This window comes from Ammospiza nelsoni, chromosome 4 (assembly GCF_027579445.1).
Source record: "Ammospiza nelsoni isolate bAmmNel1 chromosome 4, bAmmNel1.pri, whole genome shotgun sequence".
NCBI classification, from domain to species: Eukaryota; Metazoa; Chordata; class Aves; order Passeriformes; family Passerellidae; genus Ammospiza; species Ammospiza nelsoni.
In genome coordinates, this window is record NC_080636.1 from 40796116 (window position 1) to 40824004 (window position 27889).

General features: G+C 42.9%; 1 protein-coding gene across 1 annotated transcript in view; it reads right to left on the minus strand.

Annotated features, from left to right (window-relative positions):
• The window catches only part of UGT8 (UDP glycosyltransferase 8), a 34657-nt gene that overhangs the window by 5088 nt on the left and 1680 nt on the right, over positions 1-27889 (minus strand). Inside the window, exons 2-3 of the mRNA XM_059470794.1 lie at positions 13739-14562; positions 1113-1255 (exon numbers count right to left, since the gene is read on the minus strand). Coding sequence (XP_059326777.1) covers positions 1113-1255; positions 13739-14560 — 965 coding nt within the window. The 5' untranslated portion in view covers positions 14561-14562. The remainder of the gene's footprint in view (positions 1-1112; positions 1256-13738; positions 14563-27889) is intronic.

Sequence of the window (27889 nt, forward strand, 5' to 3'; positions counted from 1 at the left end):
AAATTCCAAGTTACACTTGACTGATCTATAAATACCTAAATTTTAATAGAAGGCTTTAAATGAAATTGTTGGGTTGGCATTAAAAAAAAAAGCTGCCCTTATGAAAAATCCTCCAGATTTATTTACTACAAAACACGGATGCTTCCTAAAGAGGCATATTCCAGGGAAAACATAGTAAAAGGACAGAAGAAAAGCACTAAGATAAATTGGGATTATTAATTAGAAGCCAAGAAGTGTTGTGGGATTCATAAGAAAACAATGGCTCTACTCCTAACAAAAACTCATGTTACCTTCACTACCACAGATTCTGTGCCAGAGCCTGAAAAAATTTCCATTTTTCCTGTTCATTAGTGAGATTAGATCCTTGAACTACGACAGCAGCAGGGACAGTCCCTAAAATATTGTGGAGAACAGGCCACCAAAACTATTAATACAACTCAAGAGTGTGGCAGGGTTGTGAGACACCCACATGAAGTCTAAGACACTGCATATTTGAAAAAAAAGAAATAGTTCACATGAACTCCACCAAATCATATCAGAGATGCTTGACACCAAGAAGAGCTGACTAAACAGTTTTTGGATTTTTACAGGGAGTTGTGAGCACCACTCAAGATGTTTTTAGAACTAAGAATGCTTCTTACTGACTCTGACTTCGGAAAATTTCTCTTCCTTCAATTTCTCACAGAGAACAAGCAAGTGGGAAAATCAATAATGAAAGGCTATGTTTACACATAAAAGAGGAAAAGGGCCTAAAAGAGTGAGAGAAAAGGGGTAGAAGAAAGAAAATGGAGGCTTTTCATCATCAGAATTCATTCTTGAGCCCTGGGGTAGTTCCTTCATCAAATACAGAGACAGTATGTCCTTAACGGTATAACCTTAGCTTGTTTTCACTGTCCCTAATCCTTCCAAGGACATAAACAGCCCAGGAGTGTAGCCACGCCTTATTCTGACACAACAGTAACTGCTTCTCCTTGTTACCAGGATATTGCAGTATTTTCATGTCAAGTGTTTTTCAGGAGTGTCACATTGTCTGTGCCACCCAGGCAGCCTCAACTCCAGTGGGAAACAAGCACTCTCCAAACCCCCCCAAGTTGCTCCAACAGGGCCTTTACCTCCAGATAACCCTCTGGGGCAGCCTTGCCAGGGCGTGTGCCAACTTATTGGCGATGTCTTCCGACAGGTACTTGACTCCAGCGCCGAAGGAGACGAGGACAAAGCCGTTCTCGTGAGCGCCGCTCACCCACGCCTGCAGATCCTGTGGGAAACAAAGTTCACACTGAGCACTGCAGGCAAAGCACAGGAACAATAAGGAAACGTGGCTGTAAATGAGCAGTTGGTGGTGCATTTGATGCTTCAGAAGCTAAGGTCCACAAATCCCAAACATCCTAGAAGTCACCGGGAACAATGGCTTGAGGTTCAGAATCCAGAGCAGAGACCACGAAAAGCAAAACCCTCCCCTGTTTGTTTTAGCTGCACTATTAACCACCAGCAGCTTCAGACAATTTGTCCCTCCTTAAAGGAGCAGTTGACACACATTGACAAGTTACCAGGCTGCATTTTAACTCAGCAAGGCTTAAATAGATCCATAGATCTCATAGTCTCAGCTTGGAAGCCCGGCACGGGAGAAGCGCGAATGAAGCCCGGGACTCAGCTGCATGATTTCCAGCCTTCAGCAATGGGAGAGTGCTTCAAACGCCTCGTTTTGCTTTCATCTATATAAAAAGAATTAACACAACTTGAAAGAAGCCAGAGCTTCTAAAAACACTGTCAGTTCCTACTGCACAAGGAGTAAAGAAAACATACCTTTTACTTTTTAAAGCATAGATTTAAACTCTGGATTTTTCCTAATCATCAGTCGCAAGAAGAATATCTCAGGATATGGTTTAATTCTGGTCTCGTCAAGTTTAAGCATAAGCCTGCTCAACACCAGTGCAGCAATAGGAAATGAGCAAAGAGAAAGTGAAGAGCCCTGCTCACAATGTGCCTCTTGTCCTGGTAATCAATAGGAGGGCAGACAGTAATGGAGTAACGCCGTGCTGTCTAATCCCAGCACAAAATCCAGCACACTGCACCGGGGGCTGTGTACTGCTCTCTGCTGTAAAGCAAAATAATTTCCATTTTCTTTAAATCCACTGCTTGTCCTTCTCCAATGCATTCTTTTCCTTTTTTTTTTTTTATTCATGTGGAGGGAGAGAGAGAAGGCAAAGGAGGGGAAGTGGCTCTGACCTGCCTCAAAGCTGAATCATTTATTAGGGCCTGAACTTCTGACACCAAAGTTTCCAAGTGGTTTTGTGATTTATTTAAAGCTCGTCCTTGAATCTTACTTCAGGACCTAAGGCACACTGCAAATGTCATTATATTAGTCACTGTAGTGCTTCAGCTAGTTACATCTTCAAGTCTTTCCCACCAGCTGTTTAAACTAAAGAGAAACGAACTTTTTGTGGGCTCTAGGACAAACCATCCTGAAAAGCTCAATATTCACAGGTCCTGGTCTTCACAAGGCACTCACCCAGCCAAAGGTGAATGGGACTAAGGACCTGATGTCAAGAAGCTCCAAGTGCTTCCTGCTTTCCTCACTTCAGCCTTTATTGGTTTGACCTTTGGCAATGCCAGGTCCCTCAGAGCAGAGGGAAAGTCTAAATAAACTGGACATAGACTGCTTACACAGGGCCTGATAGGATGAACCCAGAAATGCCAAGTGCCTGGTGTGGAATGGGTGAGGAAACAGGAAAAATAGCAAGTGTCACTTGTGCTTTTATAGAGGAAAATCCATGGAGCAGTCTACTAAGCCCCAATTTGATCCCTAGAAAGTGATGGAAAAGAATCCTGGACCGTCCTGGCATCAGAAGGTCCTACCTGTGACTACCTCTCCTTGGCCAGACACTTGATTTCCACTGCTGGAGAGGAGCCTGTTCTAGCTGAGAACTGGCTCCCAATGCCACTGCTCCTCTGTGCTTAATGAGAAATTCTGGGAGAATTCACAGAGCCCACATATTCACACAGTAACAACCACATTTAATTATAGAAGCATAGGGGAAGTATAAATATTTCCCTGTAATGGAATTTCTAAAATAGCATTCAAAAAGTCACCATAAATAATACAAATAGCTGCTAAGCATTTATAATTTAATGTAGAAAAATAATAATTTTTAAAAAAGGAATTTCATCACCTACAGACTTTTGCTGTGCAACATGAAAGCAACCTGCCCTGTGTTGTTATGGTGGTTTCATAGCCAAGCCTCTGTAATCCTTCCCTTTGAAGGTAATCCCACTGCTTCAGTGGAACATCACATGGACAAAGGTGAATTCAAAATCTTGACAAGATTGGTCTTGGCAAGACAAGATCCTACCATCAGGCTGAAAGCATGGGATTTGTTTGCCATATAAAATGTGATTACATTTAAAAAAAAAAAAGCTGGAACACTGAAAATAAAATAGTTTTTATCAACAGAACCTTAATATCCAGACCAGAGCTGGATGATGCCTGGCCAAAGCTGAAGCAGAGGAACCTAATGGAGTATCCTTTAGAATGCTAAATTAGAAAGAATGCAATTTATTCCTCAGGGTCAAAACTGCCCAGTGCCAACCTCAGGAAGACCCAGAGAGTTTGATCTCAGCTTGGTGTGTTTTGACATCAGCTGGAAAGTTCTCTCCTACCCCAGATTTTATCTGTGTTTTACACGGTGCTGTTAGCAAGAGGAATTGCTTCCCTGTCCTTTGACCTGCAGCCCCTTCCCAGCCTGCTTCCCCAGAGGGGTGCCAAACATCACCGCTGCAGAACATCAGCTACAGACTTGTCAGGATGAAGGTTTTTCCTGCAAACATCTGTGTCATTCCTGGCATAACACAGCCCTGATTCAAGGGAATCACTACAAATGTAGGGAGCTGGGTAAAACTTAGGCTATGGAAAAGAGGAAACTTACACTGCATCCTCTTAGAGCTCCTCGAGTTTGTGATCTGGATGAGTCCATTATTCCCAGCTCCTTAAACTTACTGTAATGATCTCTGTGGCAGCTCCTTAGCATGGAGTCTCTACACAGAGGATCAAGTGAAACTGAATCCAAGTGAGTGGCATTGCCAGGCCTTTGGCTTTAAGGCACATCTGAGTGTCCTGGTACAATCAGCCAGGCCATGGCACAAAGCCTCAGTATTTGCTTGTATTTTGCCTGTTCTTTGTGCAGTATACAAGGTGTAGCTGTGATACCCACAGCAGATAAAGAGCAGGCTGTGCTCTTGGCACATCTCTGAAAGGGATTGAATACTTCAGCAGCACTGTGACTGTGGCTGTGAATGTCACTTCATTCTTGCATGTACACTCCTAATGATCACCAAAGAGAAGCTGGGAGCAAGGCTCACAGAACCTGAGCACTGGAAAAAGCACACACTGATGCCACAGAAGAGTTTTTTCTGCCTACAATTTCAGCAGCCTTCAGTCACCTTTCCACTCTCCAGGGCCATATTAGCCCTGACATCCCCCACAGCAGCCTCGAAGGACCCACAAAAAAGCCCTCAGAGACAGCCAAGTTCATCCCCCTGAACTCAGCCCTTTCTTCCCCTTAAATCCACTTACACTTTTGACCTCCAGCACATGCTGCCCGGCGATCTAATTACTCTCTGTATGAAAAGGCACTGAATCAGGATGAGTCATTAGAGCCACCCTCATTAAAATCAGCATTCCCTGGTCGGGCAGCACACCCGCCTCCTTCTGCCCACTTTAAAGGATTTCCAGGTTTCCTATAAACTCAGGATGGTTTTCTTTTAACACAAGGAAAGGAAATGACCATTTTGGAGAAAAAAGTCGGGGGAGGGAGTTTGTTACATGATGAGCTGCTTTGAGCCTTCCTCAAACTCTGATTCAAACTTCAACTGAGCACAGAAGTGAGAAGTTAATGCAAACTTAAGATATATGTCATCAGGACATGCACTTCTTTAAATGGCTCTTTCTTTCAGTGACTGGAAGAGAACACCTAACCCTCTCCCTCACACAGAAATAGAAGTCATTTTCAGGTTTTCTTAAAAGTGAGGCATGGGTTTTTCTTTCTAAGTCCTAGCACAGACAAGAGACAACATTGCCTCGCTGAGGCTACACTGCCAACTTGACAAAGCCAGCAGTGACTTAGAAACAGGGATCAGGCTCTTCCCTCCCAAACCAGCAACCAAACCTGGAGGAATTATAACCCCCAAACCTGGATGAACTTGACACAAAGCTGCCAATAGAAATGCATAATGAGCAATCAGAACAGACTCCCAGAGCTTGAGTACATCATGTCCATTGAAAGTGTAGGCCTGGCAAGCCCAATACAGCACATTCACATTCTGAATTGAACTGTAAACTATATTTTCCAGCTCCATATTGCTTTTCATGCAGTTACAGCTTCATACACATTCATAACAAAGGACCACCTAATACACATATTATAACCAATTCAAATTTTCACTTAAACAGTTTAAAAAATAATAAATAATGCAAATATCACCCAATCCCTATATTAATTACCATTTTCTCCAAAGTTACTTTAAAAATTAATAAAAACTGCATACTAAAGTATAAAAAGCTTAAAGGGCCTCTACTCAAAACACTGTGCCCAACCCTGCCAGGTCTCTGCTTGTTTCCATGCAAGTTCTGTGCAAATCCATGTCCTTTGGGAGAACTAGTACAGGACTCTGTACTTGCATAGGGACAAGAAACACTTATTGATCCGTGCTGTACTATAGGAGCGAGGGGGGAGGAATAAAGACATAAAATCCATCTTTTGACCAGTGTGAGACAGGAATGCTATTGTGCCAGCCCCACTGTGTGGGCTTTGTTCTGCCTGGTTGTCTAATTAGCCATTCTCTGCAGGCCCCGGTGCTGAGCACACAGCTGTGAGCAGGGAGCGAGGGCCCAGCTGGCAGTAACCAGTGGTGCCTAATACTGAGCTTTGTTTCAGATAAACAAAGTGCACAAATACAAACATAACCGGGTGTAATATCCGAAGCTCCCCCTGTTCAGCTGCTCCATTCAAATGTGCAATAGCACAAACGCCTGTTCTTCGGATATGGTTGCAAAGCACCCTTTCCCCAAGGCAGAGCACAGGCATCCTATGCAACTTCTACAAAATGCTGCTTAGAGCAGAAAAAGACAGATCTATTTTAAATTAAGAAGCCACATTAAGCCATCTTTAGAAAGGAGATACTCGCTGATAAATTAACAGAAAGGTATAAAGATAATTTTTCTTGAGTGCCTAAACTTTTCTGCTGTCCTCTGAGTAGTGACATAGTTCAATTCTGTATTAATACATTTTTATTTCAGATTTTATTAACTCAACATATCAGAACAGGTGGTCTAAGGTCATACAGGTGCACTTATACAACCTTGACTATCCCAAAACAAACAATCACGCCATCTAACCTGAAAGTTATGAAATCCCATAATTCCACAGCAAACTCAGAGAAACTATCACTCCAGGCAAAGTAAGCGGTTTGTATTTACTTGCCATGAATTTTAAGTCAGTCTAGAACCAAAAATAGGAGTTTTTATTTGCTTGGAGCAGCAAAGGACACAGAAGAGGCCAGTGCACACGGAGGGCACGAGGCAGAGGATGGAGTCAGCCTCCCTGACTCCGCACATCCAGCTGCTTCTGCTGGCTCTGCATCGCCCAGCGCCTCGCTTGCACTCAAGGTGATTTTCCACTGCCTGGACTCCTGCCTTGTAAAAACCAGGGGCCACCAGGCAAAAGCCATTGTCTCATTTTATCAGGACTTGCTCCTTTCCGTATCAGCCATCCTAATTAAGTTCTTGGTTCAATTATGGGCAGACACGCAGCTCCCAATGAGGACGGGACCCTCCCGTGCCCCCATGTCCCTCTGCATTAATGACAATTAATCCTTCTCCTCCCTGGGCTTGATTGATGAACTCTGCCATATACAAAAAGTGCATGCAGTTCATATCCACACAATTTCTTCATATTTTGTAATTCATACCGGCACAGAGTGAGCTAGCTCCACAAGAATACCTTGTGCCCATCAAAGAAGCATACCCAGACTGTGGCATTACACTAAATCCCTGCTTTCTTGCCGGCTAAGACTAAATCTGGTTTTTGCTACCTGTTGGGAAACAAACTCTTAAAATCTGAGCTGTTTCCTATCAGAACCCCAACCATTGCTAAGTACAGTCATCACATACTAATCTGACATTGCTGTTAGCATTTCCAATATTAGACACAGATTGAGTCTTGCTGAAATACAGACATTTTCATGCCATATATTTTAACTAATTATTTGCTGGTTTAATATACACACTGTGCATCTGCCTTCTCCAAAACATATGAGGTATAAAATTAGATTTAAAAAAGAAAAGGCTTTAAAATCCTACAAAGCTTTCCAGTGCCTAGAATGTTGTATTTTCTGATCCCAGACCTTAACTGCCTTTTCCCATTTAGCATCCAAGAGGGACAGCAAGTTTAAGTCCATTTAACTTTAAAGAGGAATGTAATTCACACTCCAAACCAGAGTGAGGAAATGCAGTCCCTCAAGCCTTTGCTGCTTCACCTGAGCCCCCTGTGGAGTTGGGGGCATATCCAGTGCAGCTCTGGGAACAGGCTCTACCCAGAGCTACAGGTCAAGCAGGAAAGTGCCGTGCAAGGACTTCCCTGGTGCAAAAATCCATTACTCACCAGAGCTCTGGCAAGCACCCTGGGAAAGCAACCTTGCCTTTCAAATGAATGGGAGGAGTGGAAAACAAGGAGCTTGCCCTTCAGGAGAAGTTATTAAAATCACTGCAGAGGGATCCTCACACCCAGGGTTCCAATTGAAAACCCTGCTGGCATTACCCCACAGGCAGCATTCTGTTAAAAACACCCCCAAAACCACCTTCCTAAGCAGGAATGGAAAACTTGATTATCAAACGGAAATGCAAACCAAGGTCTTACCAACCCTCTGAGCTGCTCCATATGGAGGAAAAAACTCTACAGGCGTTAAGAAAAAACAGTACCAAGTATGGAGACTGTTTTTACTTATTCTGCCTACATAAAGTCAAATTCAACTGGTGAAAATACAGGTAAGAAAGAAATTGACAAGAAGCTAAATTATAAATACAGACCTCTGTGCTACAGCTACTGACATACACCCCCACCCATAGATCCACATGATAATCTCATTTAACTGAGAAATTTGTCTGTCATTGTTCTAGTGTGACACCTGTGCTCTGTGCATGGTAGGACATAAGAACTCTAAACTGGAGCCTTAAATCCTTTAATCTAATAATTCCAATTTCTTCTTCATTTTCCTCTTTGGATAAAACAGCTTTTTGTTCTTCCTGGGGTTTACTTCCTCCCTTCTCTTTTTTTTTAACAGCTTTATAAGTACATGTAAAGTGTGTATATATAAATATGCATATACAAACCCATATATATTTATATTATATTTACATTAAAAAGCCATCAGTCCCCACAATTTCTTTGAAAATGTTTGGGTCAGCTGGCTTCTGAGCCTGTGTAAAACCCACATCTTCCAGCCAGACTCCCCTTGCTCAGGGTAAGCAGCAGAACATGCTGCCTGCAGAATTCCCCTTGGGAAGGCTCAGGAAGATGTCTCCTCACAAAGCTGGAGAAACCTCATCCCCCAAAGCAAGGTATTAGCCATAAACAAATTATCCACTTCACCTTTAAGCTACTAGGACATCTGAAAAGCTGTCTTGATTAATGATTTTTTTTTTCAAGTCAGTAATATCAATAATTAGGTTTGCTACTTTGTAAATGTCAAGTTTTGAGCACATCCCAACTTGCCAAGTTATAGGAATATGGCACCCAAACTCAAGGATATTACAAATACCCCAGGAAAAAATAAAACCCTTTCAAATAAATTCCTATCTTCTGTTCTATGTTATAAATGGGAGAAATATGAGGAAAACACTGGCTTGTTATTTGTCCTCAATGGAGGTCATGCCTCAAAATTTCCAAGAGACGCTCAGTTAAACCACTGCGCATTCCCAAAATGAATAAATCTTGTTAGTTTCTGAGTTCCTATATGAACATGATAAACTAGAATATTTAAAACCACAAAGCCTATTTACAGCAGTATCTTAATAAAGTGTTGGGTTGCTAGGGGCTTTTTTTTTTTTTTTGTACAAATGAAAAAAAAAAAGTCACTTCTCTTGGTTTTAGCTTTCAGCTTTCACCATCTGACCTATCCAACATCTAAGGTCTGCAACTTCTACTTTCCATTCCCAATACAAACAACTGCTTGAACTCAACAAATCACCATCCTGGACTGTAATCCATGAACCAAGTGAACTCACTTTTTGAGGGACAGCACAGGCTCACTGCAGGTTTGGTCAGCTCATGGGATGCCAGCTTTATGCACCTGGAGAACCTGCCTTCCTCACAAATTTAACTGGAGGCACAGCCAAGCTCCACAGTCAGCCTTGTGTCCTTTTCCCTGTGTCTTGCACTAAACAGATGCCGAGTCACATTTCTTCCCAAACTGAAAATGCAGCAGTACAGCAGACCAGACATGGCTCACCAACCCAGTTCTGCTGGAGCAGCTGACACTGGACACTACAGTTTTAGGACAGTGGGTACAACTCTTTCTTGTGGAACATCAAATTCTGGGGGGAAGAAGCTTTATCTAAAACAAATTTCAGAGCCAAAAGACATGATCATACAGTTCAGTACAGAATTCACACAGTGCTGCATCATCTCCACCATCCTTAAAAGACTTTTTGCCTCCCCAGCTGACAAACACATGCATTTCCAAACAGCTCTAGAATTGCTTTACATCACCAGGAATTTACTGTCCAAACAGGTCTGTAAGAACCAGTCTCTGGACTTGAAAAATAATACTAAAGTGATGGTGCTATGCCATGCACAACAATCCACTGCTACAGTCTGCAAGGGCTTATAGATGCATTCTTGAATCTGAATGAGGAGAAAAGCCAGGTTTAAGGAATAAAACATCTCTTGATTCTCTCACCCCTTGTTCAAGACACATATCAGTATCAGCTAACACACCGAGTTAAACATACAACTGTCAGCAAGGCTCAGAGAGGGAAAAAACCCCAAAAAAACCAAAATACTTTTTAGTGAAGATATTCCAAAGGCACCAATTTGCTGCACAGACTTTGATCTGTATAATAACGAGCTCAGATAAGAGATGTCCATGGAGGAGTGAGGAAGTTCCTGTAATTATCTGTTGACAGCTGCAGCTGTAAGGACAAGTTATTACTCCAAAATGAGAGCACCCTCCTCTGCAGCATAAATTCAGTTTCCTCATGGACTCAGTACTTCCCAAGGCAGCTGCCTGGAGCACCCCTCAGCTTCCTGATTCAGGGACTTAGCAGGCTGATTAATGCCTGGTATGCACCAACCTGGTCACAAGGTAGAAAGGCCAGAGAAGAGGTTTCCCAAAAGAGTGTCCCTTTAAAAAGCCAGCTTCATTCAGGTCCCTCTGGAGAAGTGTAGTGAGGAAGAGGCAGAGGAGCCTGTGATTTTCCTAATGGCCAGTGACAGTTATCTGCAAAATGCTGCCAGGGAAGAGCATACCTTCAAATAGTTTAAGGCACTGATGACCTTAAGGACTTGATAGCCAGTCTGTTTCTAGCTTTTCATCCTTTGAGGCTAGTTCTGTTCACGCTGTCCTCTAAATAATTCAGCAGACAGTTTCATGAGATATGTACACAAATCATGGACTCTGCACCCACCACCGATAAGCAAAATACAATTTCACAGGCACGTGGGATAAGTCACCTCTACCATCTCCTGGTCTTTTACTGAGCAGCACAGCACGCTTCGTGCAAGAAGCACCATCCAAACCCAGTGTAACCAGTGAAAATGTCACACTGGCTCTCACAGAACCCAACCACCATCGCCCATGCAGAGCTTGGCAAAGCCACCACGGGCCCTCCCAGCACGGCGGAGCAGAGTGACAGGGCGCGCTCACTCCACGCCCCCGCAGCAGGGATCGCAGGGGCGATGTGCCGCGCCCGGGCGCTGCAGCCGCCGCCTGCCCGGGTGGGGCCGCCCCTGCCCTGTCCTGCCCAGGGCGCCGCAGGGAGCGGGCAGAGCGGTCACCTCCAAAGGAGCCGCTGCTCTCGCCGCTGGCTCCCCCTCCTTGGCACGCCGAGCACTGCGACTTGCCGAGGGACACTGCGCCAAGCGCAGCCCGACACCGGGGCACTCGCTGCCCGGGAGGGAGAGAAGCGAGCGGCATCGGAGCCTTCCCGAGGCATCCGGGCAAGCGGCAGCCCAAAGGCAGGCTCGCAGGTCGTGTGCCACAGGCGAGGGCTGCAGCGTAATTGCTACGGAGCTCAGCAGCGACTGGAAATCGTGCTTGGCACACGCTAACTGCAGGAGCAGCAGCGACCATGTGCTCCAGGATCGAAATATTAATGCAGATGGGACAGCAAAGCTGGGTCAGGTTATGTATTTTTACATATATAATATTAACACAGACGACCAGCAAAGCTGCATCAGGTTTCTTTCCCCTCACACTGTTACACGACACAAATATTCAGCACCCACTGCTACATGCTACCTTTAAATCTGTGCTTTTCCAACTTTCTATTCAAGAAGTTCAGGGAAGAGGTGCAGAATCTGAGAAAAAAAACAGAGCTACCCCATCCCCTGGAATGAAAGAATGGCTGCCATGTAACACCTTAAAAGATCTTGACCTTTATCTCCTCATTGACTGCTTGTTACTACCTGCCTCCTATTTTTAAGATGCTGCTTATGAGCAGAAAGCTAGAACTTTTAACTTACATATAGGCATTCCTTATGATTAAACCAACTACTGGGTTATTTTTGGTGAGGGAGGAAAAAAAGGAAAAAACTGTTGACAACTCAGGGATGCCATTACTGAGGTGCCCAGGTAGTCTGAGCAGGTATTTTGGACTTGAAAGAACACCCCTGATTTTTTCCCAATACTTCCCTAGCCGACAAAGTTAGGCTACTTACATGCAGTTTTGGTGAATTCAAGACATCTGAAAGACTTTTAGTAACAGCTTTAGTGGGCACATTTTAGCTGCTGTGTCCTGCTCACGCTCCCCTTTTCTAGTCATTGTCCCTGGACAAGAAAATGACTTGAGAGAGCTGCTGAAGCATCACCAATTCCAGCTCAGGAACATGAACTCTGCTTCTTGCTCACCTTAATGCACCAAACTAGAAGCTGCAGAAAATAAATTAGCCAAGGCTGCTGCCCTGGAGATGCAGCAGGAGAAGAGAGCAGCCACAGCACGGGCTACCCACACTCAGGAATTGCATCCAATTGCTCAGCAAACACAAACTGATTGCCCAGTCATTTACCTACCATACACACCACGGGGGGATGTGTAACAGCTTAGGCATGGACAAATGACAGGATAAAAAAGCAATGTGCTCACTTTGTCCCTCTCTCACTCTCAATGAAAACTCAAGCTTCACACACTAAGAAAGAATTGCCTGATAAAATTGAGAAAGTAAATAATGTCTCAGCTCACTAATAATTATCGGCAGTTTCTTTCCCCGTCTGTAACAAATATTTCCCACCATTTACTTGAAACAGACACTACAAGTCTGTTTCAAGGTCACTGTCACTCCTGTTACCCTGAACATCAAAAGACACAAAACAGCATTAACCTCATTACCCAAATCAATTACTCCAATACCCTTTTTCTCTTACAGGAAAAGGAAATATCAGTCTGGAAAACAAAGGAAAAACTCAATCCAGCCAGCAAAGTTTTCCTGGAGGGAAAATAGGGATGAAATTTAGATAGCAGAAGGGTACCTTCTCAGGATACCTGACCCTTCCTTAACACAAACACACTGAAGCACATGTGGAAACAGCCACTTAGAAGCAGCACTGCTACGGTCATCTCTGATGACACCCTGGAGAACAGACAGTAGCACTTTTCATACAATAACCGAAGGTTGAAACAGCCATTTTAAGAAGCAAATTGTTGAGCACTGCAGGTCTACCTAGCCCCTTGTGTCATCCAGCCAAAAGCATCCATTAAAAATCCCCTCCAATTCAAGATCTATTAGTTTATGGACACATAAACCAAAGTGCAAATGACATTGTTTTCTGTGAGATTGTTCTGTCACTCACCACTGTATTGCTCAACAGAGGCATTCTTAGGTACAACATATCACAGATCACTGAACTAATCAAACTTATTAATTAATCTGTGCAGCCAGGATTTCTGGAGCCAGTCCAGTCACTATCACTGTTTCAGTCTGAAGTTCTGAGCCTGATGTTGTGCATGTGCACAGTAACAACTCATATCTGAGTGCAGCCTTGGTGGTATTCTGGCCAACTCTTGGCTCCATTTCTCACTTGGTACAGTCTTTCCAGGCTCATGTATTCCTAGTCTTAGAGTCATTATCCTGCCTAAGGGAGGTACAAAAACAAATACCATAAAAACACCCATACCATGAAGTTACCTAGCATAAACTATCAGCAGGCTTCTTTAAGCATAAACAGTATTCAAACATTCTCCCTTTTAACCATGTCTGGTTAAAAGCTACTGATGTGATTTCCAAGGCAGAGTGCACTGTTTCTCACCTCTAGTGCAGCATTAAACACCTCACTCAAAAGCAAAGTACTTCCTGCATCCAAAAATTATTCATTTTGTTGAATTTGCAACCAACGGTTCCCCTCACCACCACAGGAAGTGACTTCCACAGAACATTTCACCAAGCAGCAAGAACGGGTCCCACCTGAAAAATCACTGACATGAAGTCAAGCAGAAAGCACCGGAATTACTGTAAAACTCAGCAAACCTTACTTCTGGCAGAGGGCTGGCCGGCTTCGTTAGGATTCCTCCCACATAAACAACGTTGGGTAGCGTAGGTCTCGGAAACTCCAGCGCTACATCAGTACAAAGCATCCACAGGCTGGATCCATGCACCAAGTCATACATGGACCGCTCTGGAAGAACCTTGTGTTTCTGCATAATCCTTTCATATTTTGGCAGAACCAAAAAACTGACTCCAAATCTTGAAATAAGATAAACAACAGTATTTTTAATCCTCTCGAATAGGTTCATGTGATCCGTGAGCAGCGAGTTAAATTCTGGAACGTAGGACAGGGGAGCCGGAGCGCCCACTTCTGCTGGATACCAGAGGCCAGTGGAAAACACGGCGTACTTAACCCCCAAAAGATGGGCTAGAACAAATCCACACATCTCGTTGGGATCTACCAGGAGCAGGTCAAAGTTCTCCTGTTTGAGGGCACGCATGAGGTTGCGGTTGCCGACGATCATGTCGCAGTTCTTGGAGTAGTGGTCCAGGATGTCGAAGAGCTCTAGGGCAGTCAGCCTCCCCGAGAAGATACTCCTCATCTTGGACTGGAGGAAATCATCTGAGGTGCTGCTGTTAAAGATCCCTGGGTAGCGCTGCAGTCTGTAGTGATTAGATGGAGGAATCTCTCTGCCCTCAGAGAGGAGAAACACTGTCTGGTGACCTTGGTCATGCAAGGCTGAGGCCAGAGTCTTGAAAATATAAAGATGGCTTTCAAACATAATTGGCGGCACAACAACGATTTTGGCAGCCCTCGCTATCCCAACAGCACTCCACAGGAGAATGAAGGCTGGAGCGTACGGCTTCATAGCTGCAAGGAGAAATCAGAGCATTACATCACAGACAACAGGACTGCACTTCGCTGCTTAGGCACACCACGCTTCAGTTTGCATGGTTACAAGTTCTTCTCTGATAGTTGCCCACAGGCTTCAAGTTGTCCTCCTTCAAGCTGCAACTTTACTCTGATTTTAGCATAACATTATCTGGGGTTTTGTTTTCACATAAGCTAACAGGTCAGAGAAGATAGAGGACTTTTTTCCTCCTAAAAGGACATGCAAATTCCTGCCATGTTTTTCTTTAGTACCAATGATGATCAGATACATAGGAGTGGAAAGCAAAAAATCAGGCAGGAAGATGCTACCACTGAGTAAGAACCAACTTTGAGCCTCCAAAAATGACACTCTGCCTACAAGAACAGATGTAATAACAGGAGTTAGTACTGCACACGTGAACATGGCAACTTCCACTGAAGCACTTGATGCTCAACCTACTTAAATCAGCACTTAAACACCCACTTGAACACCAGCTGAAAAACCCCACTGCCATCCTGAGAGCACTGCTCCTGACAGCAGCACACTGCTGGGGAAAGGGAAAATACTTTTCACACATGGCTGGGTGATTTAAAATGCTGTATGCAGCAGAGGAAAGCAAAGTGCCTCAGAAGCACAACAAGGACATGTCAGAAAATCCTCAGTCACCATCACCCTCCTAGGACAGAGAAATGAGTACAAGCCAAACCAAACAATCTGCTCTTGCCTCGTGCCAAACCAATCCAGGTGGAAGCCTGAGTCTGTTGCAGTGTCCTTTCTTATCTCCTTATGGTATAGCCATATAACCCTCCTACAACCCTCCTCCCTCCTGAGATTGCTCAGGACTTTCTCTTAGTTAATGTTACATGGGTTACCAGCTAACAAATAGAGCATTTTATATAGCTATTTATAAATTACTACATTCCTATATGCATATTATGTAAAAATTTTAAGGGTTTTTTTGAGTTATATTACTCTGTAGCGAGTTTTCTGAAGGATGTCCCTTTCAGGTAGCTGTAGGCAGCAGTTAGATCTCACCTGAGCTTCTTTTTCCCCCTAGCTCCCTCAGTTACTCCTCACAGGAATTACTCTCCAGATCCTTCACCAGCTTCACTGCCCTTGTCAGGATGTGCTCCAGCACCTCCACATGGTTCATGAGGTGAGAGGCCCAGACTGGACACAGCACTCAAGGTGTGGTCTCAAAGGGCCAAGCACAGATGGAGAATCACTGCCCTGGCCCATGCTCAGTTATCCTGAACAGGACCCTGCTGGAGGGTTATGCTCCTTAGCTAAGAAAGGTATTAGGAAAAGGAAGTAAACACAGTTCACCAATGAAACATCCAAGAAAAATGATGACTCAAACTCAGAAAAACCCCAATATTGATTCCATGTCCCCATGCTAGAAGCGTTCCCACGGTATTGAGTTACTCCTGTCAACAAGAGCGATATTACAAAAGCACGAATGGAGGCGAAGGACTGGGAAACTCAGTTATGTTTTATCAGCAGCACAAATCAAAGGTTCCAGGAGCCTGAGGGCCCCTGAGGATCCAACACGCTGCCACAGGCCAGCTCCACTTCCATGTCCTGATGCAAGGCCTAGAGCACGGCACAGAAGAGACAATCCTTAGCCCTAAGGCATAGTTTCCATGGCTGGGGTGACACACGTGTCACCAAAAGCCATGGGAACTACAGCTATCCTTCCCCTAGGATGTTGACAGTGTTTCCCCACTGCTTCCTGTCCCCACACTTACCTGGCAGCCAAGTTTTAAACAGGAACCACATGGCACATGCTACTCCTTGTGAAGGTATTATAAATACTAACATGAAAACCTGGCCATATAACTAAAACCATTTACCAAACATTATTTTTTATCCTCTTGCAGTGTATCACTGTCCAGAGATTGACACAACACACTTCCCTGGCAGTCTCTACCTTGTGATATCCTCAGAACTGGTAAAACAATCACCACTTCTCAAAAACCTATTATGCAACTCCCCTTTTCAACATAAGCACCTGCTGCCACAGGAGCTGGAAAATATATGTACAGGACCTGCCAAGCCATAGCAATATTAAACACATGATGCTATTAGAGCAAGGCCGATTAAGTGACATTTTTACTGGGGAAAATTGCATTGACCTTCTATTGAACTTCTGGCAGGAACCTGCAGCCTCATCATTTCATACCCTGGCCAGACCGAAGCAGGGAGCTCGGGTTTGAATTCTGCAGGAACAAGGGCAATAGTAACAGCATTCTGTAAGCCAATTCATCACCAGCCTGGGAGACTGGGCAGACTGGGACTGGGGAGTGGGTGGGTGCCGGGTGCCATCAGCAGGGAATCAACACACAACCACCCCAGCTCAGCTCCAGGCTCTCTCCCAGACACTCCCCCACTCCAAGGGCCCTCAGAAGTGAGCTCCCCCAGCACAGCAGGTATTCCCCTGGGACACTTGCCTATTCCAGTGGGAATTTCTGCTTCAGCCCATCTCCCCAAGCAGCAGGCAGCACCCAGGCACAGAAGTCTTTACAAGTGTCAGGACAAGGCCAAGGTGGTGCTCAGCTGAAGCCAGCTAGTAAAAACCAGAGCTCAGGGATTCTTCCTACTAACTCCCAGCCACAATCCAGCTGTCAACTCCCAGAAAAAATCACTGGCCTAAAGAAATAAACATCCAAGGATCAAAGGATAAAAGGATCAACATCCAAGGCAACTGCCTTCTGTTTCTGCACACCCGAAGCAAGAAAGCAACTGTCAGGTGTCCTGAGAGAAAAGAGGAAAAAAAAGCCCAGAGACACAGAATGATGCATTTCTCTAAGATGGTTGACAATATAAAACCATTTTGTACTTCTATCTTAAGTCCTTCTTCTTAGGATTTGCCTCCATTAAAGGTGACTGTTTTGGCATCTGAGCTGGCACGCAACGTTCTTTTATCACAGAGGGTGAAAAGGAAAATCCAAATTTGCTAACACTTAAAAAAAACCCCAAAACATAACACCCAACCAAACAACATCCATAAAATCATCACTGAATTGAAGCCATTCCTTTCAGCCAAAAAGGCCCAAAAACAAAGATACAGAGAAAGGCCAGATGTAGAACGGCATTATAGTAGTGAAACCAACTACTCATTGTAAAGGGTTTTCCTATTGGAGCATAACAAGAAAAAGTTAATGTTTAACTTCTTGATATGCCTTTAACTTTATGAGCAGCTGTTGGAGTAAGTTTAATGACTTCTGTGTGGGGGTTTTCAAATGAAAGAGGAAGCATGAGTTTTAAAGTGTTACAGAAAATCAAGCACACTCCTGGACAGTCAGACTGTTGGAGCAGTTTTCAGCTGACCAAAACACTTCTAAATCATAACTGTTTTTTTTTAAGGAAGTATTTTTCCATTCACCCAGAAGAACCAAGCAGAACCTACAACAAGAAGTGTGACTACACAGAAAATAATGACTTTCACAATTAAAAAATAGGAGGGAGGATCTTCTCCCCCCTTTGTCACAAAGTTTGATACTTGAAGGCTGGGCAATGTGGAAATGAAGTAATGACTTTGAAATAAGTGTAGTGCTAGCTGACTTGTAAAATACTAATTTAAACATTAAGACTTAATGTCATTTATATAAACATCAATCCTAAATTATTTTAGATGAATTCCAAGTAATAATTGGTATAACAGTCAATTACAGTCCTAGAACACGTACCCAAGATTACATTTAGATTTGCTGCCAATCCTTAATAATCTGCTAATCACTGCTAATAGAACTTTTTGGCATGTTTGAGGGCTTTCTCCTGCTTTACACTCCTGGCTGCCTACCTGCTCTTTCTGAAACTCAGAAATAGCTATTTTCATGCCAGCAATATCATTATCCACATTTTCCTCCATGGTAGAGAGATCCAGAAGCAGAAGAGCCTCTCACTCGCCTCCATCCAGCACAGCCTGAACACATTTATCACTACTCAAAAGATTAAACAGTTCTTATGCATAAGGACATAAAGAGTCCTTTTTATTCACTAACCAAGAACACTCCTGACTTCAAAAGCAGCACAGGAAGTTTGACAGAGCTTCAGTTCAGCGATTCAATCTGCTTTTTTGAGTTCCTCCCTCCCATTCAGCCTTTTTTAGATCTGTTAAGGTTTGCAAGGTTTACCTGGGCAGTTTGAGCAGGACCTCTTCTGGGAAAGGTGCCCTTCATCCCAAACAGCAGCGCTCTCTGACAGCAAAGGACCAATCTCCGAGCTGCTGATCACTCACCTTACCCAAAGGGCTCAAATTACTCATTACCATTCCACAGAGACAGCGCAGGTTAAAGGAACAGGCTGCCACCTCTGCAAGCCCAAATCTGGGAGCTGATTAGCAATGAAATGACTATGCCCAAATGGAAAGCTAATGTGTGCATCCCAGGAATATTATTATTTTTTAAAGCGGGGAAATGTGAGATTTTCATGTAATTCAGCAAACCAGCAATTGCCACAGTTGTGGTGCTAACATATAGATTTATTCCCTCAACTTGCTCTCAGTATTGTCCCCCTCCCCTTACTACAGCTCACTACACATAACTCCTTATTTTAGAAGGAAGAACACAAACCGCTCTTGGAGCTGTAAACTCCTTAAAACTTGACATTACTGTCTGAGCCAATTGGAACAAAAAGGCAGAAACACCATTTTTTCATCTTGCCTTTTTTCCAAAAGAAAGGTGTATTTAATCAGCAACAAACTTGCATTAAAAGCTGCAGATCTGATGCAGTTTTCACACAGGTAGAGGGACATTGACCAGTTTCCAGTTACATACAGCAACCACCCATGCCAGGGTGGTTTTCTCCCAGTGAGGCCTATTTGGCCTTAGTTATCCCACCTGAGGTCAAAAAACTGGAATCATGAGCAGGGCAGTGTCACCTCAGGAGCCAACCCCACCCCACCATGCCCAACTGCAGCCTTCACCACAGATAAACACAAGCAGGGTGTTCATTCCTTTTAAGACCAGGTGTACTGTAGCTGTAGGAGGAGACACGTGGTTGAAAGCATAGCAAGAGAAACACTGAGGGAAGCTGCAGAAGAACTGGTCACAGAGAGCACTACAAACTGCCTCTGGGAAAAACCAAAAAAACCCATAAGCATTAGCTGATTATAGTTTACTACTGTTCTCAATAGAAAGGAAGCATTAAAACAGGGAAAGAAATGACCACTGATCCCAATTGTTGCCTGACATTACCCAATTGAGTGCCACTCCAGCCCTGCCCACTGCAAACTCCATTGACATGAGCGTACTTTGTATGCACTTCTGTTTGCTTTAGCTGCTATTAAAAACAGTTTTACAGGTAAAACATGATACCCATCCTCCAGAGGATTGTGAACACCTCACTTATACAAACACAGAGCCAAGCCCTACAACCCAGGCTGCCTGACCAAAGGCCCTGTAAGCAAAGCCTTTTATCAAGCCCCAGATAGGCAGGAATGACTAACAGTAGGCACTTGCAGTTAGGTATAATGCTGAAAGACAAATAAAATACTTCAAGACAAAGCAAAGGTTTCAGTAGTCCTGAGTACAGGATGATTCTATGCTAAAAATGCAGTACTCAACCCAAATCCTAGCTGTGCCAGCCAAATACACGCAGTTGATAATAAAGGCAAAATACAAATACACACAAATATGCACGAAGTGCATTGATTCCAAACCAAAGGAGTGACCAGAGAAAACAAAAACTCTTCCCTTTTGCACATCCCTCAACATGTCTGATTTTTCACATTTCCCCCAAACATTTTAGGATTTAACAGCACTCCACATCAGCATTTTTTTTTTGCTGAGTACCCAGAAATGGTACCTATTTGAGGAAACACACTGACCACATTATGTCTGACAGCACATCTCAGAATATAATTTTATCGTGGAGACAGGAAGATTTTAATTAATGGCATAACAGACAACAGTAAGGAAGACCATTATCTTCAAGCAAAACCTTGCCTCCTAACCATTCCTTTAGGCAGGGAAATGTAAAACATGTTCTTAGCCCATAATACTGTTTGCTGTGCTGTACATATTCCACAGGGAATCCGAAATACCCTAATCCTTTAGGAGCATTACAACATTACAGTCAGCATTGCACAAGCTGACTTGAGGCAGCAAACTGCAGTTTAAGACTAGGAAGCTCTTGGTACTAAGTGACCTGCATGCTGAAAAGCAGCAAAAAAGCACCAGAAATGCAGAAACGTGCAGAGCCTGGGAGCAACAAATCAGGAAATCATCTGGGAAGAGACTCTGGCACAAGGCATTGTACAGCCTTTGGGTTTATGTCCTTAGATTTTCTCTATCACACATCCTGTTACTAATTGCTGAGGCACAGTGTATGCTGTGATTGCTATTCTGTGTTGCAATGTTTTAGATGAGTGGTGTGATTTGGCTTCCAACCACAGGCTCCTTTTTTCAACTAAATGAATAAATTAAGAAATTACTAAGACACGTGTATCAACAAGAGCAGGTTTTTGCATTTGCTTTGTAGAGTCTCCCAAACAACAGCTCCTATCCAATGGCTGAAGCACTTCAAAGAGTACAAGAAAATCTCATCCACAGACAAAAGAGGAAGATTTATAGGCATTACAATGTCAGACTTACTGTGTCAGCTATGCAAACAGGAAAGGAGCTGTTAAGAGGGAGTCAAAAGGATATGCAATTTATGAAACCACTTTTAGTAACCACTTACTGTAAGTGCAACAGGTTTTATCAAACATGGAAGGGTTTTACCTAAGCTTTTGTACTCAACCATGGTAGAAAAAGGATTTTAGAAATCCTCATTTCACAGATAGCATGGCAGAAGAGGCACTTCTTCAAAATAAGGGTTCTACAGTTCATACATAACATATTTTCAAAAAGCATGCCAGTAGATGGATCTTTCAGAAGTCACATGGGAACAGAACTCCTACGCAAGGCATTCTGTCCTACTGAAATAACTTTATAGCAAGTGACCAAAGTATAACACTCCTGGTAACACTTCACCACTGGCTTTTGGAAAGAAGCGCTCTGTGGTTCTTCATGGTTATGGAAAACTGCCCCAAACTTCTGAAAACACTGATCATATCTAAAAAGATTAAATACTTACCAATATTATCTTTATAATGGTTCTGTTCTAAATCTACTCAGGATTTCCAAATCTATCAAGAGCAACAATTTGATCTTTTAATTAAGACCCTTAAAATGTGCATGCTTTGGAGTCATAATGCTGCAGTAGTGACTGTATCAGTCAAAATCTGATTTCCCTGAGAGTAAAGGATTCAAGTTTAATTAAATATTTTCATAAGGCGAACTAAGTTGCAACAGGGCCAAGGCACCTTCCACTCCACATGACCTACATTCCTCAACACTCCACGCACTAAAACTGAGCAAACAACGCACAGCAAAAATTATAAACTTTACAGAAGGTCAGCATTGTACGAGCATCCATTTTCCAAGTTCAGCCCAACTAACTGCATGGAATTGAGTTTCATCAAGATTTTAAAACCTGTGAAACATTAACCTCTGTAGACCTACCAGGTAGGGTAATCAAAACAAATCAAAACACATTCTTGAGTCATTTCAATAACCCAAATAAAAGCAAATAGAGCAAGAACAGCCAGTCCTTTTTGCCCTGTTTTGCACAGGGCATCCCAAACAGGGCATTTCAAGATCCCTATAATTTGTAACACTTTCCAAGGTGAGGATTAGCAAAGCCAAGCACTCACACACTGCTCCAAAACCAGCGAGCCTTCCAGCAGGGCAGCCTGACTGGGTGCAGCAGCAGCTCAGATTTCTCCGCATTGGCGCTCTCCGTGACACAGCTCCGCTCCGTGCTGCCCATGGTTATCCCAGCCCTGGCACCTTGCAAAGACACCTGCTGCCTGCACAGCCCAGAGCCATCTGCTTGTGAGTGAGACACACACTCCTGGGGGAGAGATTTGTCAGCTTCACCAACACAACAGGAGAACCTTCCCTGACAAATTGCACCTCTTCCTTCGCAGCTCCTGGGAACTCACTCACTGTGTTTTGGCAACAACACCCAAGTCCCTTGACAAAGTCTCCTCAGCTCCTTGGAGATCTTCCCTCCAAGTACCCAGACCTGAAACCCTAAGTTCCTCCACCTGCTGCAGCCATTCTGCACTAGAAAGAACCAGAAATATTCCTGTGACATCAGGGCTGGAGGGATCAACAGAGCTTATTCCACATTTCCAGGGGACACCAGTGCTGGTGAAGACATTTTTTACCATCCCTGTTCCTGCTGTGTGACCACTGTGCCCTGAAGAGCCCAGGAACAGAATAACTCACCACAGGACTAAGCGCTGAAAATAAAAGGAAACTTTCTACCTGCAGAGAGGACAAGGCATAAGTGCCACAGGAGTTGATGGAGACAAAGATGCCTCCACGGAAGGGTCAAAGCTGCCCATGGTGTCTTTGCTCTCACACTGGCATCAAAAGATAGGCTCAAAGAGCAGATGAACAAAGTGCCAAAGAGATGGAAAAAGGAAAAAAGAAAAAAAACTCACTCTGATTTTCAGTACTTGAATTAATGACTGGATCTCCCTTGCTATAACAACCCTCTGAAGAAGGGGCTGGAAGAATTGCAGTGCACTTTGCTGTGAGCCTAATTCCTTGGTGCCTGTAGTTATGTGCTACCATCACCCAAGCATGAACTTTGGCTCACAAACAAGCCCCAGGCCCTGAGACAACGTTAGTTTTAAACTGAAACCCATTTTACCGGGATTTTCACTTAACTTCAATAATTATTAGGGGGATGCTTTGCTTTTCACTCCAGCTGGCTTCAGCTTGGTACAAGCTCTCCCTGATCACGCCATCACATGACACCCAGAAGCACTCAATGAATTTCTTTGTTCCTTTTCTGACTTCATCCTATAGCAAATAAGCACATTTTAACAAGCCACACAAACACAATCACAAAGGAAACTATCACAGGTTTGTTTCAGCAGTGGGAAATACAACCTGGAATAAAATAAAAACACTGCATTTCATCATGCTTTGCTCTTATTCATCTCCATTAAAATAATTGCAACACCACCACACATGTCAAAAACATTTAGCTTATTCAGTCTGTTAATTAACAGCTTCTGTTTTGAAATTTACGGGTCGGTTTTCTCCAAATTCACTTGTTGGGTGTTGCTTTCAGATTTGTACTTTGAGTGCCTTCTTTCAACTATCTCCTGGTAGAATCTGGGCCTAGAGTAAGGATAACAGGGTAGTGTAACAGCTTTCCTGTAGAGTTTAATCCTGAGATTCTGATTTTAAGAGCAAAACCACATCACTTACCAGAGGTACAGGGGACAGAAACCAACTTGGGAATCTTCTAGAAGGAACAAAACACTCTCCAGTAAGGGTTGGGACTTTTTATGTTTCTGCAGCTGTACAAAAATTTTTAAACGCACATAAGCTTCCTGCAAATTTCTAGCACTAGTAGTTGAGTAAGACTAGAGTATAATTCAAGAAAGGAAAATCTAGAGTATAATTCAAAATGTAAAGACAAGGTTTGTAGATTTTCCAAGACAGTCTGACATTTAAGTACAATCTGTTAATTCACAAACACTAGGGCAAAGAGAAAATAAATCCAAAGATTACACGGGGTCAAGGCAAAGATGATTCCCATCTCCAAGACCACAATTCCCAGAATAACCTGGGTGTAAAACCAAAACAAATGAACAATAATCCATCCAGGTACACCCTAAGTGGTTCTACACATGCATATGTCTGTTCCTACCCACCAAAATGGCACTTGCCAGGTATTCCTCCACTTCTGGAAAGCAACTAAACCTTTCTCAACATGAACACTACAGAACAATAAATACCTGTTGGGGGTTTAAAACAGAAATAACTTCATAGTCTATATCTGTAGTTATTTCATTGGTAAGGAGTTTAAGGCAAGACTTATTCTAATAAAAGTATAGTCTGCAACAAAATTATTTGGAATACTCCAATCCTCAAGTGTACTGCCATAAAAATAAAGCTAATTGATAAACAAGCAAATAATTACCAAACTATCACAAAGAGCAGTAATTAATGACTTATTAGGAGTGGTTAAAGAAATATGACAGCTTCACTCCTATATTTTACACACTCAGATCTGTTTCTCAAGATTCTCAACTTAAAAAAAAAAAAAAAAAAACAACCCCAGATAACCATCAACTGTCCTTGGGCAAGTTTCCACACAAATCCTCACAAGACTGACAGCAACAGCTCCCGTTTCCTTTCAGCCCCACAAGTCATGGATGCCCCAAGCACTAGACTGGCCTATCCAGACACGTTTCTGAAATAATACACGTGGAATTCTCCACTTTGTGCTGCTGGGAAGCAAAATGTGTGCGGACAAAGCTTCACATGGACACTTTAGGCTTGATTAAAATGATACAGTTTTGTGTCCAGGGACCAATCACCACACACCCCTCAAAGCTCAGTTTCCAGAAATAATTTCCTTCTAAGGACCAGCAAGGCTTCATCAGGGGTGCAAGCCTTCAGTGAAGCTTTGCTGGCATTCACAGCACATTGATGCACAGGTTTGAACCGAGCTGTGGTGACTTTGGGCCATGCCAGAGCCAGCTCTCCAGGGGCAGCACCCCAGAACACTCCAGAGAAGGATACTGCTGCAAGGTCCACCTCAGGAAACCATGCTGCTAAAAAGAATTACTGCTGAACAGGTGTTTGCCTTTTGATCAATTGGCACAAGTGGCTTCCCAAGCAAACAAAAAAGAAAAAATCTAGTTCCTTGCAAACAGCAGCTATGATCTCTAATAACTTTCTCATTTTAAAAATCCCTAGCACTCACAAATCTGAAGCAGCTACTAGATGAAGTGCTAGCTTTGTTTGCTTTGTGCTAGCTTTTTTGTGATTTTTTTTTTAAAGACAGTACTTAATTTTTGTTGAAAGTTTTTTCAATACTTTTAAAAACATCAATTCCATGAATTGGTACTCCTGGCACTAAAGCACCTTATTCATTTGACTTAAGTCAAATAACTTTCTAAGCAGATGGGGGCTGCCAAAAAAACCTAAAACAAAATACAAAATATGTAACTGCATCTCAATCTAAATGCAGTTTAGATTAAATCCTGGACATCTACAATCAATGTTTGAAAGTTTTGGTCACACTTATGCACTCCATCTTCAGTTATAAGAAACAACTTTTTCCAGACTGATGGTGAAAATAATTTCTCTAATGGAATATAGCCTTGAATTAAGAAACTCGAAAGGTCCTCAAACTTCTACACTCACGCTGTTACCACCTTCTAAGTATAAGACACAGCTTTAATATTTCATTTTTTTTAAAGCATGCTGTTTCTGCAGGGCATCAAGGCTCACTTCCAGCTCAGAATCAGCAGCTGACTCAAGACTTCCCATTAACTCTCTTTAGTTACTGAGTAAGAAAGGAAAATAGTCTTAAGTTGCTTATTTTTTGTGCAGCGGAATCATTCATAGGAGGAGAGAACAGCACAGAGCAAAGAAGAAAGCTATGCTTGTTTCCCTATACAAATAAAGTTATGGGCATGACAAACCAGTTTATAGGCACAGTTTGGGCTACAAATCATTTAAATGCTTATTTCTTGCACAGAATAGCAGGACCTCACACCCTGAGCATTTTAACAGACATACATCCAAGTGTCATAAAAGATCAAAAACAATTCATTAAAAGGTTCAAGAAACCTTATGTCACAAGTCTTGGAAATCTCCTCCCAGCAAAGCTGTCCTGGAGGAAGGACAGAGAATTCTATTAAATGCTTCCAGTGGATTTTACTTCCTGGAAAACAGGGAGAAGAGCTCTCCACAATACCTATTCACAAACACTTGGAGCTGTATCAGAAAGTCAGTTTTCAGCCCAAAGATACTTTCTGAAACAACAATAAGAAGTCAATCCATGCTGAAATTTTTGTGAGGACTAGAAATACCAACAAAAGAGGTGAATGATGTCAAATGCTTCTCACGTGTCAGCATTTCTCAAACACACTTCTGTTCCCTTCACAAATATGACTTTGTAATAATCAAAAAGAAATAAAAATATTTGTTGAAAGTCTAGAGCTGGAGGAAAAAAGTTAATTCATTTGCTAATCATCTCATGAATTTGATCTCACCACAAACAACCCAATAGGCTTTAATACTGCAGTGGGATTTCTCTGGTGAGTAAAAGACAAGAGATTTGACCAATAAGGAACAAACCAAGGTAAATTCTTGTACTGTTCTGAAGGGAGAAACCTTCAGAAAGAGCAATGTGGACAAAAAGGACTTTAAAGAGCCCTAAGTGGAAAACAGCAGGAAACGTAGGCAAGGGCAACAAACGCTCAGCAGTATAAGTCAAAACTAATGTAGCTCATGGTCAAGAGCATCAATTAGAAAATAACCAAGTCAGGACAGAGGCTGTTACTCTTTTAATTAGCTCAGAACACTCTTCAAGTCGTAGGAAGAGTATTCCAGCAAATCATGTCCTCTGTGCATGTCTCAGCAGGGGCAGGGAAGGCCCCCCACACAAAGCCATGCCAGCGAGGCACAGCAGCCACGCACCCAGCTGCAATTGCCCCGGTTCCATCGCCCCAAACCAGCCCACTGCTCCATTAGCACTTACTCAGCAGGTCACTCACACCGGCAAGGAGAGGACTCAGAGCTCAGGTGACATCACCCTGCACAGAAGAAGGATGCAGGATCATTTCAGATGTCTTCTCGTCCAGCCCTGGTTAATCTCATGGGTTTCTCCACCCAAATGCTGCTTTAGAGCAACCCAACTGTTTAGAAGCATCCTAAGAAAATAAAATCTACTGTTTATAAAACACTGACATGATTCTCACCTCTGAGTCTCAATATTTAACAGACACATCACCAAACAAATATTTTCTTTGCTCAGGTTCTATAAACAGCTTCTGTTAACAGGAAATACACACACACAAAAAAAAAAAAAAAAAAAAAGGAAAAATAAGTCACAAATATTTTGTGCTAAATAATCATTTCCCTGTACTTCAGCTGAAATATTTTCACAACAGCATGAAAGCTGTCTCTGAGCACAAGACTCCAGCACAAACTGGTTGGTCTTTTGGAAAAGAAAAGCCACTGCAGTATCCAGTGTTTGGTCTGGATCAATGACTGAAACAAGCGAACAAAAACAAGGAAATGTGAAGCAAAGGTTAATTGCACATTAGGTAGTGTCAGTGCTTTAAAACTAGCTCAGCTAAAAATCTAAGTGACCTTGTGTGATAATTGCTTGGAAAAGCAGGCAGCTTCAGACTGGAAACACTAACTAAGAAAATGTTGGCATAAAAGTCTGGAAATAAGTAATATCACGTGAATTATTCCCAAAACTAAGTAATTTGGCCATAACACGAAAAAGACA